General features: G+C 39.4%; 1 protein-coding gene across 5 annotated transcripts in view; it reads left to right on the top strand.

The window, feature by feature from the left end:
* The window catches only part of LOC112983243 (prune homolog 2 with BCH domain), a 139630-nt gene that overhangs the window by 115245 nt on the left and 11770 nt on the right, over positions 1–12615 (top strand). For all 5 annotated transcript variants that reach the window (XM_064501911.1, XM_064501917.1, XM_064501913.1 and 2 more), the window contains exons 12-15: positions 2278–2454; positions 8218–8320; positions 11440–11571; positions 11718–11804. In XM_064501911.1, the coding sequence (XP_064357981.1) occupies positions 2278–2454; positions 8218–8320; positions 11440–11571; positions 11718–11804 (499 nt within the window). The remainder of the gene's footprint in view (positions 1–2277; positions 2455–8217; positions 8321–11439; positions 11572–11717; positions 11805–12615) is intronic.

Genomic DNA, 12615 nt, shown 5'->3' with positions numbered 1-12615 from the left:
AGTTGCTTGAATGCAGTTTTCAGGTTTTTTTCCCATGATATTTAGGTTCATTTTTTAAAAATGTATTTTATAAGGTCATTGCCAACCTCATTGAATATGTTCTATTTCAAAAGCGAATGCTTTTTCTGTCAAATTTGACGATGAGGTAGGAGCTGAAATATAAGTACATTTTTGTAAGTTTCCTGCAGATAGGCATTAGGAAAAGAAGAAAGTTAGTGATGAGTTCAGCTCTTGTTACAAACCAGAGGATTCACCTGGGAGAGAGGGACTTTCCATCAGAAGTTACCTCTTACTGGGAACAGAGAATACAACCACAAGACAGACGGCAATGAAAATCAGACCTCATTAGTCCTACTGTTGCAGAACTGCTTGTTTCCTCTCCCATTTTCTCTCCCCCGTTCCTCTTTTCTGTTTGCTACTGTTTTATCAGACTTGCAGGCATTTTCTGAGATTCTGCCAGAGAGAATCGAATGTTTTTCCGTGTTCAGGCATGGCTGTTGCTTGAAGGTGTTTTTGACCTTGGTATCTGGACCAAAAAGCAAGTGTGTGCTCAACCTGATACATATTTTTTTACAAAAAAAGTTCAAAGCATGCTTTTGTTCTAAGGAGCGTGATATTCATGAGAAATTCATTGGAAATATTGGTAACTTTTGGCATTGAAATCAGTTCTACCAATTAATAATCAGTGCATATATGTGTGTATGTACGTGTAGGCTATGTGTATCTGTATAATACATGTGCAATATACACATCTGTTCCTAGTTTCATACAGATGAATAATTTAATTCGTATGATAAACTTGTGTGTTTTATTGCTCATATACCTTCATTCATGCAAGTAGTTCAAGAAGCAGCATTAATCAGAGCAGAGGAATCCCAGGACAAAGCAATATGTAGAAATACTTGAGTACTTCTACAAACACTGCGTTCTTTACTTCTTTTGCCAATTGAAATCTTTTGTTTCCTTTATTCCCAACTCTTCTTACAGCTGTCTTTGGTATTTTTAACTAACACATCTGATACACTTTTTATGTATGCCACGCACATGTATGTATGCCATGCACACGTGTTACCTCATTTATTTACTGTTACATGATCAAATCCAGCTCTTATTTATATCCTTGCAGATCCTGAGTAATGCTATGAAAGAACAATTGATTTCAGTGGTTTCTTCAAGTATATATAATAGAGAAAATGTGTAGGGTCTTTACAGTCAAGATATAATAATAATATGTGAACTTAACCACAAGGCAAGGATGCTCCAGCAAGAGTAATAATATAAAAAATGGGGAAAAAATTTACAAAAAGAACAGTATGTTGTATTCAATAACTAAAAAAGAAAATAAAGTAATTCTGGCTGTGGACAGAATCAGTCTTCTTGTCACTTTTTATGCAACCAGCCATTAAGTTTGACAAAGTGGAATGCAGTAAAACATGTTGTAACTGCTGTCTCATCAATGTGCAATGAAAATGTAGGCTTTGTTAATGGCTTTACAGCTTTTCCGAAGCTATGAGTGTCCAGCAGAGAGCCTGTACTATGAACCTTCATAATCTCTTAAGAGCCATGCAGTTTATTGAGTGTGGCCACTGGGGTTGTGGACTGCCTGTATCTGTTCCTGCATGTATGCTGGTGTGAACAGCCAAATTGCTTGAATGCTCTGTACTTTGTATCTGGAAAGGAACTGATATTTAAGCACAACTGGAAGGCCTAGAGGGAGGTGAATGCTATGTTTAAGTTATCCGAGGTATGTTTAAGCATACCCCATTGCTGGAACAGATAAACATGCATGTTCTTCACATATGCTGGAACCAGATGTGAAGAGATTGGAGAAGAGAAGTTGGAGGAGCTGAAAAGCTGTAGCTCTTAGGTAACTTCTCACTAGACAATATGGATCATTAGGTTCACTTTTAGCTCCATATTTTGAGTTTTAGTATAGCTGCCATGCTAGCAGCCAAAGATTTTTGAAGAGCTGCAATGCAGTAGCCAGTCAGTTTTACTAACATGATGGGTCTTGTGTGATTACCTGCGAAATGCAAAAATCCTTGGGCCGTATTCTTCATGGTCATGTTTGCTGCTGTCATTAGTATGTTCATAATGATGAAAAGTTTAAAAGAAACTTCTTATTTCATGATCAAATTCTGCTCTTATTTGTAAGTGCAGATCCAGAATAGTGCTCTAAAAAGCCACTTGATTTCAGAGATGTACTTAAAATGTGTGTAACAGAAAATATAGAGAGAGTTTGCATGAAGATTTAATCTTTGCAATTTTATTTTTTAGAACACCAGACAGCTGTTAAGGAAGCTTCCCAGGAGGAGTCCGAATCAATTCCAGAATATACTGCTGAGGAGGAGCGAGAAGACAACAGGTTATGGAGAACAGTGGTTATTGGAGAACAAGAGCAAAGGATTGATATGAAAGTCATTGAACCTTACAAAAAGGTCATTTCACATGGAGGTAGGAAAGCCCTCAGTGTATTTTTTAGATTGAAGTGAAAAATCATGCTTTATTAAGCATAGTAGCAGGGGAAAGGAGAGTTTATTTTTCAGCCATGCCTATAAGCAATGAGTTGACTGACTCCCTCACATTACAGAAGCATTATAGTGTCTTAGAGCCCACATTCATGCTTATTAGGAAGAGAATGTCATGATAGAAGGAATTATAAGCTTTCTGTAGGACAGTACCAATAAACTACTGGCATGGCCCTGATCTGAGGCATGCTGTTTTGAGTTTGGTCATCGGATGCTGATTCAAAAAATATTTTGAGCAGATTCTGCTGGTTAGGGCTCTTAAGAAGCCTTCAAAAGAATAGAAGCCAAGGTCATCTGCTGGAAGCCTCATAGGAGAGTATTTCCAGATAAACAATGCTTGTCCTTGCATCGGGACAAGTCTTTCCTGTTTTGTTAGGAGATCAGCCAATGTTAGAGGTATAATCTGTACTTTTCTGTAGTAGCTTCTGTACCCATAGAAGTGGTGGCTGACTTGGAGGGACTTTGTAACCTTGGCAGATGGACCATTCCCTGGTCTGTAAATTCAATGCAGTGCTAAATCATTTTTGGAAGAGACGGTAGGCCTTAGTTTGAACTCGCTTACTCTGGTACAGTCTCTAATTACACCAGTGAAGCAAACTGAGTTCCTCCAAAGTAAAACTGTAGAAGACAGATAAGAATGAATTGACCCTGTTTGCAGTTCAGGGTGGCAATGAGTAATGAATACTTTAAATACAACACATTTTCGGCTGCAACAAATAAACTGAGATACATGTGTTAGTAGTAATCTGGTAGTTGTAGGCCAAAACTTTCTTTAAGCAAGGAAAAAACCCTTTTGTTCTGTAGAAAAAGTTCTTGAAAACTCCATGCTCTAGATTGTGGCAAAATCTTCCTGCACAAGGAAGTACAGTGTTCTGTGATTTGTTGTGTGCTGCACATGGGTGCACAGATCCAAACAGGAGGAGTGGCTAAAGAAAAAATGTAGTTTTCCTTGAGGCTTCCATTCCATGCTCCTGCGATGAAGCTGCCTAAGTTATTTTCTGTCATTTATAATTGTCAGCAGGTAGAATTTCACGAGCAACTATTTTATGTTCCTTCATATAATTTGTTAATGATTATCAAATAGCATATCAAAGATAACATTTATTTCAAAGTAGGAAAATGGCCTCATGTGCTTTTTATGTTGTGTCCTTAGCTTATCTCTTAGCTCTCTAACTTCCTCAGAGAATGTGTAGTTCAGGTATTACTAAGTCACCTGTATAAAAATTAATTCAAATGGGTAAATATCACCAAAGATATCGAGGGAAGAAAATAAAAGAAAAACGTTTAAGTGCCTTTTCTTTGGTATCTTGGATATCCCTTTGGATTCTGGGAGGCTCTATTTGGCAACTGTGGCTATTAAGTAGGGATGAGTTGCTCTAATCCTGCAAAAACTTAGGTGGGTAACTTAGCATCTGAGGTAAGACTTGTGAGTTTATGCAAACCTTCTTTGGTCATAGTGTTGCTGATCCATAACATAATTTAAACAGTCATTTCCACTATATTTTGAGTGTTGGATCTTTATCTGGTAAAAAACAGTTTTGTTGCAAATGAGATAACTAAATTATGCTTAATTATATCACCTGTGGATGTAATCTTCAAATTTTCTGTGTGCTAAAAACACCTGAATACAAGTCTACAGATGTTCAGTGTCCAACTTTTATGAAAAATAAATAGCAGGAGGTCTTAGTGGATGGAGAGGTAGTCCTTAATCAAGCATTGCTTGGCTGCTGAAAAAGGACCAGTTCCAGTGCCAACTTCAGGCCTCTCTGATGGTAATGGTAAGAACATAAGAATCCATGGGAATGTGGGTCACTCGGTTTGGTCCTAAGTGTGAGGTAATCAGGATTCAAATTTAGGTCTTCATGACTGATAAGCAAGTACTCTAAATCCTCTACTCACCATTCAGGCTTCCTTGACTGGTTCCTTCTTACACTATCACTGCTGTCCATGACTGCAATTCAGTTGAGCAGTTGTGACGGAAAGAAAGGCTTAATTTCAGTGAAAATGTGTCTGTAAGGAGGAACACCATAACAAGTGTGAATTATACTGATTTAATGTTTACATTAACTCTACCATTTATCCTCTTCTTGAATGGAATAATTAAATTAGGTTGTTGAACCTGTCAAATTACCAAAGCATAAATTGATTGCATCCATAGTTTATGACAGTCGCTCTTCCCAGAATGGTCAATATCTCCCTCAGCACTCCTTTTGGAAATGGTAGCCTTTTCATTTGGAGTAATGAATCTGTAGTAATTCCATTCTGCACACTTCCCGCTTCCCAAAGTGTTGCCTGCTAAGATATAGAGGGATATATTTAACACGTTTGTATTAACTTGCTATTTTTTCAGTGTGTTATATGCCTGATTTTTATTTGTCTGACATCTTGTTTTGTTAGATAGGAAAGTTCAATAAACTGCTGGGCAAAATTTTACAAAGAATCGCTCAAATTTGAGATAAAGAACATTAGATTACCTTCACCTTCAAATGACTGTTGGTCAGTAGCTTAGCCATTGTAAAGGAAACAGTGTGAAACATAGCAGTAAGTTCCAGGCTTCCACTGGTTACTCTGGAAATTTTTCCTGAAATCTAGGCGTATCGGGACTGGATTAAATTCTGTGTTTATGAAGTGGCAGAGCTCTTCATTGCAGTTGTGGATATTTAATCATTTTGATGTATAGGCCATGGGAAAACTTTGGAGAGCTTGAACAGTTGTTACAGAATGACTGCTAGGCCCGTTCTATATGATGTTGCCTTTGGCTATACTTGAGTATTTTTGGAGCGTTTTTAGAGGGCCAGGAATCTTTCCTATCACCTCAAGAGTAAGCACAGATTCTTCCTAAAATAAGTTAGTCAGATCTGCCATCCCTTGATGGTTCAGTGATCTATCGGACATTCCTTCCTGCTAAACAGTAGGTAATGTTTAGTTCAGAATCGAGGTGATAGCTACGAAATAGAAAAGAGGAGAGTAGATATAGCTTGGCAGTCTAGGAATGAGATTTCGTTCCACTTATGTCAGTGGGGAAATTTCTCAGTGATCTGTCTCTTTGTGTAGACTGACTGAGAATTTAGGCAAATGGCTGTTAGTGGCTTCTAGTGATGATTTAAAAAGCACCTCTCCGTTGGCTGAATGTTCCTTGTCTACAAGCAAGCATATGAAAAGGTGGTTTGAACTGATTTATGGATTTTTCTTGTGTGTGCTGTTAGAGAGGTGGCAGCTGCACATAATCATTTTGCTTTACAACTGCGAACTGGATGAGTAGTTTTGTGGACACACCTGCCACAATATGCTCCGCTGCCAAACTCCCGAGCCAGTTGGAAGGACTGCCTTGTGACAGCATGGTGTTAGTTGTCCTGAAAATCTCTTAAGGATTTATATTTAAAAAATTATATAAGGAAGTCCCCTCCCTATCTGAAAAGCAGAGGAAAAAACTACTGCCTTATTCCCTAATGATTCAGCTCAGCAATTAGCTAGGATGGGCTAGGTGAACTGACCACTGTCTCTCTGGAAATGTGCGGGTCTAACTGGTAAGACAGACCATATCAGAGAGTAAAATAAAGTGGCGAGTGTGGGAGGCAGGGTTGTTTTCTCGTCGTTCCTTTTGGGAAGACTGGTGTATTCCTTCATATTACACTTCTAGAAGGTGAAGGTGCTGAAAATAGGACTGGAGTTTCTTCCCCCATCACTGCATACATTCCTGCTAGAGAACGCAATGCCGCTCTTTGAATGTAACTATGAGATCTTCTCTGGTACACCAGAGTCAATCAGCCATACCTGTATCTCTACCTAGGCTGTCCTTCTTAGCTGTTCCTAACATGCAATGAAGCTCTCCCACACCATGCTATGTTATGTGGCTTACCCTGGTTATATGCACATTGCTGTTTGGCTTGAACTCAGACCCTCGTCCTGTGCTCTTCTACCTGCCGCTGTCCCCCAACAGCATGGGCTGTAAGGCTGCAGCATGGGATTGCAGAAGACAGAGCGCACATGCTGGGCAGCTGTTGTACAGTGGCTTCCCTCTAGCTCTGGAAGCATATCTGTAGATTGGCTGGTTTCTGGCCTCTGAGAGCCACTGCACAGTACTGGAAAGACAGGAGATGCCAGCATCATGGGGGGGATGGAGTTAAAGCTAAGGATATATAGCCTCCTGCAGTGTCCAAATTATTTTGCAGTGGATGAGGTCTAGGCTAGCATTCTTAATTTGATGTTGGCAAAATAAATATGTACCATCAGCTTATCTAGTGCATTATATTTAGTCAAATCTGCCAAATCAAATTCAGGAAGAAAAAAGCTCAATATCATCTTTCAGCAGGCTGCTTTGCCAAGACTTGATTTGAAGCAATATGGCTCAAGGCAGGAGGCTTACTTCTGACATGCAGATTTTTCTCTCTGAGGCTTGTCCTTTTTAATGGCTGCCCTTTGTAAAAAGGGAGGCAATGATGTTTTATGTCCTTGTAGGAACAGCTGAGAGCCCTGAATGAAGAGCCTCTGTTCTTTCCCCTTTTGACTGGGATTGTGTTAAGGTTACTCAACAGTGCCTCTTCGTAGCATGAATTACTTCATGGACAGGTGGCTTGAGGCACTTTGCCAGGGATTCTGGAGTCTTTAAAAAAAGATTTCTTCAAAGCCATAAAGATAATGGGGATTAAAATGTAAGGAGAGACTTGTTTAACATAAATATCTTCTACTTCTTATTTCAGCTAGCTAAGACTCAGCTTAGGTGCTCAGTGAGAAAGGAGAAACTGCATCAAGGTTAGTTTCTCCCAGCCTTCTGTCTTTCAGGTCTTCCTCCAAGTATATCCAGCCTCTGTCACTGTGCATCACTAGTGCTCTTTCAGTACAACCATTTCTATGATATCTTTATAAATTCCCTCATGATTACACACATCTTTTAAATGAATCCCCGGGCTTCAACTGTAATGCAGGAATATTTTATATTTATTAGTCGTACCACAGAAGCCCATAGGGATTGTAAAAGATTGTGGAAAAGGCTGATCAGTATTAATAAAGCATACATTTTGCGTATTTTCCCTTTCTGTTACGTGTACCAAGCAACTGTGCTGGGGCCTAGCAGCTTTGGGGCTTTACAGCTGTTTTTGGGCCCTGCTGGAGCCAAGAGAAGGCCAGCATTGGGCAACTGGACTGTCCAGGCTAACAAGTATTTTCCACAAAGCTTGCAGCAAAGGATTGAACTGATCCCCAGGAACTTTTAAAGCATAGTGGGGTGCAATCGTAGCTGTGGTATCATGAGGCCTTTGGAGCTGCACAGACAAACTAAAGTTGGATGGTGAGACTATCAAAATCCAAATTCAAAAGACACTGGAGAATAAGTGTAGGATGTTTTCTTCAGCCATTTTTTCTTCCTGCTAGGGGGAACATTCAGCGCATGATTACAGTAGAGATGCAGTGAACCAGGGCTTCATGTAAGATTGTGTTATTAACAAAGCAGAAGGAGTTTTCTCACTGGCTTCTATAAAAAGTTTATTCATGGTAGTGCTAAGCATGTTTTCTAGGAATTCGGTATAACAGACTGTCCTACTTCCTTATCACTTGATGGTAGTTCATTCGTTTTCAGGCTTCTTCAGTATTGACATATACACTCTATTCCAGGACTCTGAGATTTCTTTTTAAATTTATCTTGTTTAGAGCCTTTGACAAAGATAAAAATGCCTTTTTGTTTGTTCCACAGGATACTATGGTGATGGTCTGAATGCTATCATTGTGTTTGCTGCATGCTTCTTGCCAGACAGCAGTCGAACTGATTACAACTATGTCATGGAAAATCTTTTCCTGTGAGTGATATGTAGCAATGTGACAGACTTTTGAGTTAGTACTCATAATTATGTAGTGAGAGAGAACCTGTCTTTAATTAAGAGGTAATTTGGGTCATTAGAGGGGAAGTGATCTGAATGACAAGTAAAATAGCAATTTTAGGTATACTGCTCAGTGGAGTATGATGTAGGCATTCTTTATCTACTTGCCCCCCAAAATTAAGGTGTATTTGTCAGGACCAAATCTGATTATAATAATTCCCTAAATGACAAGGGATATAGTATCTGCAGCTTCTTGGACCTACAAGGATTGCACTGTTTCACCAGTGATTTCCAGCACTTGCTGAGAACAGTCAGCAGGGACCTAGATCACCAGACTGTTTTTCAGTGTCATTGTGTATTATCTATTACTGGGATGTATCACTATGTATTATATTTTGAATATAGGTTGTCATTGTTTTAGGAGTTACAGGGGCATTTGCTGACACTTGTTTTAAAAATACAGGATAAATGACATTTGCTGATACAAACAGCTCAAAGTACTTTTCTTGACTTCAGCTGCTCCCAAATCAGTTATTAAAAATAGTGGAGACCTGTTGGGCTGGACACAAATTTTGCCAAGTGAACCCAAATTTATCACAGCTTTTAACAAGAAAAATTACTGCTAATAACAACCTAGCTTGGCAGCCAAAAATTGTGAAGGCAACTCCCCTGAACAGACTGCAGCTAGTTCCAGTTACAGCTGTTGAAAAATCAATCATTCCAGGGCTGTATATGCTAAAACCCAATAAGTCAGTCTCAAAGCTACTGGAGGCCTGGCCTTCACCATTTGCTGCTTACAAGGTGCCAGGCCTCACTGCAAGAGCACAGACCCAGGCCCCACAAAATTCCAGCCCATGAAGATGTGTATGGACATAGCCAGAGCCCTCAATGTTGTGTCTACATGTGAGAAACAAGAGCGAGCGGTTCCGTTCCAGGTCAGACCAACTGCTAGCATTCATCTGGTAAAGAGGTCTCTAGGTCCCCCATGTCATCTACAGTACCAGATTTACACAATGCCCAGTGAAGAATTCCTACAGTAGTTTTAAGCTGACAACTAGAAAATAAATGTGCCGATAACCGTGACTGACATTAAACAGTTTTTCTTTGACTTCACTGAAGACCCCTTTTCAAAGATAGAATTGCGGGTAAATGGACTTCGCAGAGGAAGCCTTTTCAAGCCTCAAGAGGCTTTTCCACTTCCCTTAAGGATATGGTCAAAGTATATTTTACATCCCACTGTCTCTGTTGGGGTAGTGTAACAGAGAATTCACTTTGGCTGCTCACCTTCAGCTTGTTTTAAGACAGAGAGATACATAATTCTCTCTAGCATAACAAGAACTAGAAAAGAAATTGTCAGATTATCCCTTTCTTTTACATATAAGCCTATTAGTTGCTTTGAAATAGAGGGAGCTTAACAATTTACAACATGGCCAATAACTGATATATATATTTTAATATATGTGAGCTCTTTACTATTAAGTCATATAGCGGTATGGAGACCTGCAAGTCATTAAATCTCTTCCCATTTTTTATATAGCATGTTTCCCTTAAATAATCCTGCAGCTGCAGTGTGCAAGCCCCCTCTAGTTTGTAATTAAAAATTATCCTCAATTGTTCGTGTATTCTGCAATTTCATTGCCCTCTGGATTCCCTTCACGTTTCTAGGTATTTTCTTCCTATTTGTTACCTTGACCAATCCTGTAAAATTGTCTTTAAGTGAGCCAAAACTCAACCTCTGAGACAGCACCTTCCAAAGCACTTCTTTTGGATGCTGCAGATCCACACAGAAAATTCTGCTGTTTCATTTGTGGCTACCTGGTACAGTCTAGAAATTAAAAGTTTCTTAAAGAGTTACAACTCAGAAATACTACACTTTGAAATTCAGAAACAGTGATTTTGCTTTCAGAATGGGTGAATTGTTCTAGTCAATGAGAAAAATTCTTCACATCTTCTCAAATAATAAAATTATTTTTCAAATAAATAACTTGCTAGCATGAAATAGGTAAGGTTTTCAAGAGAGCTTGACATCCCCGTGCACTTGCAGAGAGATCTAGACTGCACAGTGACTCCAGATTGCACACTGCAAATGCAGGACTTGCTGCTCACTGCTGCTGGCTTCATTTCCCATGGAGCAGCCACTGTCTTGGCTGTACAAGCCCACACTTTCATATCTCACTGATGGACAGGAGCCTTTACAAATGTGGGGCAAAATAGACAACGTGCAAGTGGAAGATGAGAGAGAGAGCACGGAAAAGCATGGAGTGAGTAGTGAGTTAGATGGAATTCATCAAATGGAACTACTCAATTAGTTGCTGCCTACTTTCTGTCTGTTTAAGATAACATTCCCTGTGTTGAGAATTCAATTTCCTATTCTTGTTTTAAAGAAACTGCATTTTGAGGAACTTAAGGGTCAGATTAAATCCTGTTATTCACATACGCCTGTGCAGGGGGCTATTTATGCAGGGATAGAGCTGCCTTTTGTAACAAGAACTCTCAAGCATTAGGCTTTCTGAGATGAAGCTCAGTGATGTTTCACTGCAGTTTTTATACAGACATGCCTTGGGACTGGACAGGAGAGAGAGCAATTTGCATGTTGTTATGATGAATTCCTCCCCAGTTAGGTGGGGACTAGTGAAACCGGACAGAGCGTCTGCTTTTATAGTCCCAGACAAAAATTTAAAGCTACCCTTTCATTTGACTGAACACCCTGCTCTCCTAGGTGACATGGATATTGCCCTGGGAATGCTGGTCTGTCTGAATACTTATTGTAGAGCTCAGGAATTTGATGAGTATTTGGAGTGTTGTGCTCACAAAATGAAGTGATGCCATGGAGTTGGCATCCCCTCAGAAGGCAGGTTGATGGACAACTTCTGTTAGCTTTGAGATTCAAAAGGTTTGTAGTTGGCAGTCACAGACCCAGTAATGGTGATCTGAGGATCACAAGAATTATAGACAAGTTTCTCTCCTGATCCTTATTATTTTTGCTTTGAACAAACATACTGATGAGAATTTTCTCAATGGTTTTGAGATTTGGTTTTGATTAGGTTTAAATGGATAATGTAAAAAAATGTGCCCACTTGCTTCTGTTCTTTTTTCAGATATGTAATAAGTACCTTAGAACTGATGGTAGCCGAAGACTACATGATTGTCTACTTGAATGGAGCAACACCAAGAAGGAGGATGCCAGGACTTGGTTGGATGAAAAAATGTTACCAAATGATTGATCGGCGGTGAGCAGTATTTTCCTTTCTGATCCACAGCCATTGTTTTAAGCTCTAACAATGTCTGTTGCTCCCCTGTATGACAGCGTTCACTGTATATGATCTTTCTGTATGTTTTATATTTTTTTAATGAAATGTGTTTCCTTTTGTCTTAGATTAAGGAAGAACTTGAAATCATTTATAATTGTCCATCCATCATGGTTTATCAGGACAATTCTGGCTGTGACACGACCTTTTATAAGGTACGCGGTGAATATTGTTATTTTCTTTGTCCCTAAAATACTGAGACTCTTAAATGATCAAACATGGCTGTTAATGTTCCACTGAAAGGTACTCATTTTACAGTTCCTGCTGGGATTTTGGCAGCTGAAGTTGACTTCCCACTCTTCTGATTGGAAGAAAAGTTGAATGATGATTAAAAGGAGTAAACAGTGCATACATTGCAGGCATGATATCATATGCCCATATGTGCATGCAGAACTGGAAATTTATCACCTTATTAAAAAAAATGTGGCTACAGAACAAGATTAAGCTGCAATTCTGGTTAAAAAATAAAAATAAAAATTCTGCTTAGCCAAGAAGACTTCCAGCACCCTGAGCTGTTTGAAGGCTTAGGAGGCCAGGTTCCAAAAAAGTTTTTCCGCCACCAAAAATAATTCTTTGATCAGTAAAAAAGCAAGGAAATGTTTCAGACACTGAAGAACTTGCAGATTGTTGAAGGAGATGGACAAGTATGCAATTGAAATCCTGCGATCAGAGAGAGTGGACTGACAGATGTGAAAAAGAGTTGCTTCCAAGCAAGAAAAGATGCCTCTCATCTACACAAGTTACACAAAATAACGTACATCATGACAGACTGCAGAGAAATCTGCCCCCAGGCTACAGACAAGAGCACCAAAGGTGTTGGTCATGGGGTGCTCTGTCCTGGCAGGGGAATCTGAGCATGGAGAAGCAAACAAGTTCTCCCATCGCTGCCAAAGCGTGACAGACAGAATATCATAACAAAGCTTATTCTTTCTGATATGGTGACTTTAATACCAAGCAGAAAGTGAG

This window comes from Dromaius novaehollandiae, chromosome Z, assembly GCF_036370855.1.
Source record: "Dromaius novaehollandiae isolate bDroNov1 chromosome Z, bDroNov1.hap1, whole genome shotgun sequence".
Taxonomy (NCBI): domain Eukaryota; kingdom Metazoa; phylum Chordata; class Aves; order Casuariiformes; family Dromaiidae; genus Dromaius; species Dromaius novaehollandiae.
Note: the sequence above shows the minus strand (reverse complement) of the source record. Positions and strands in the feature narration are given on the sequence as shown.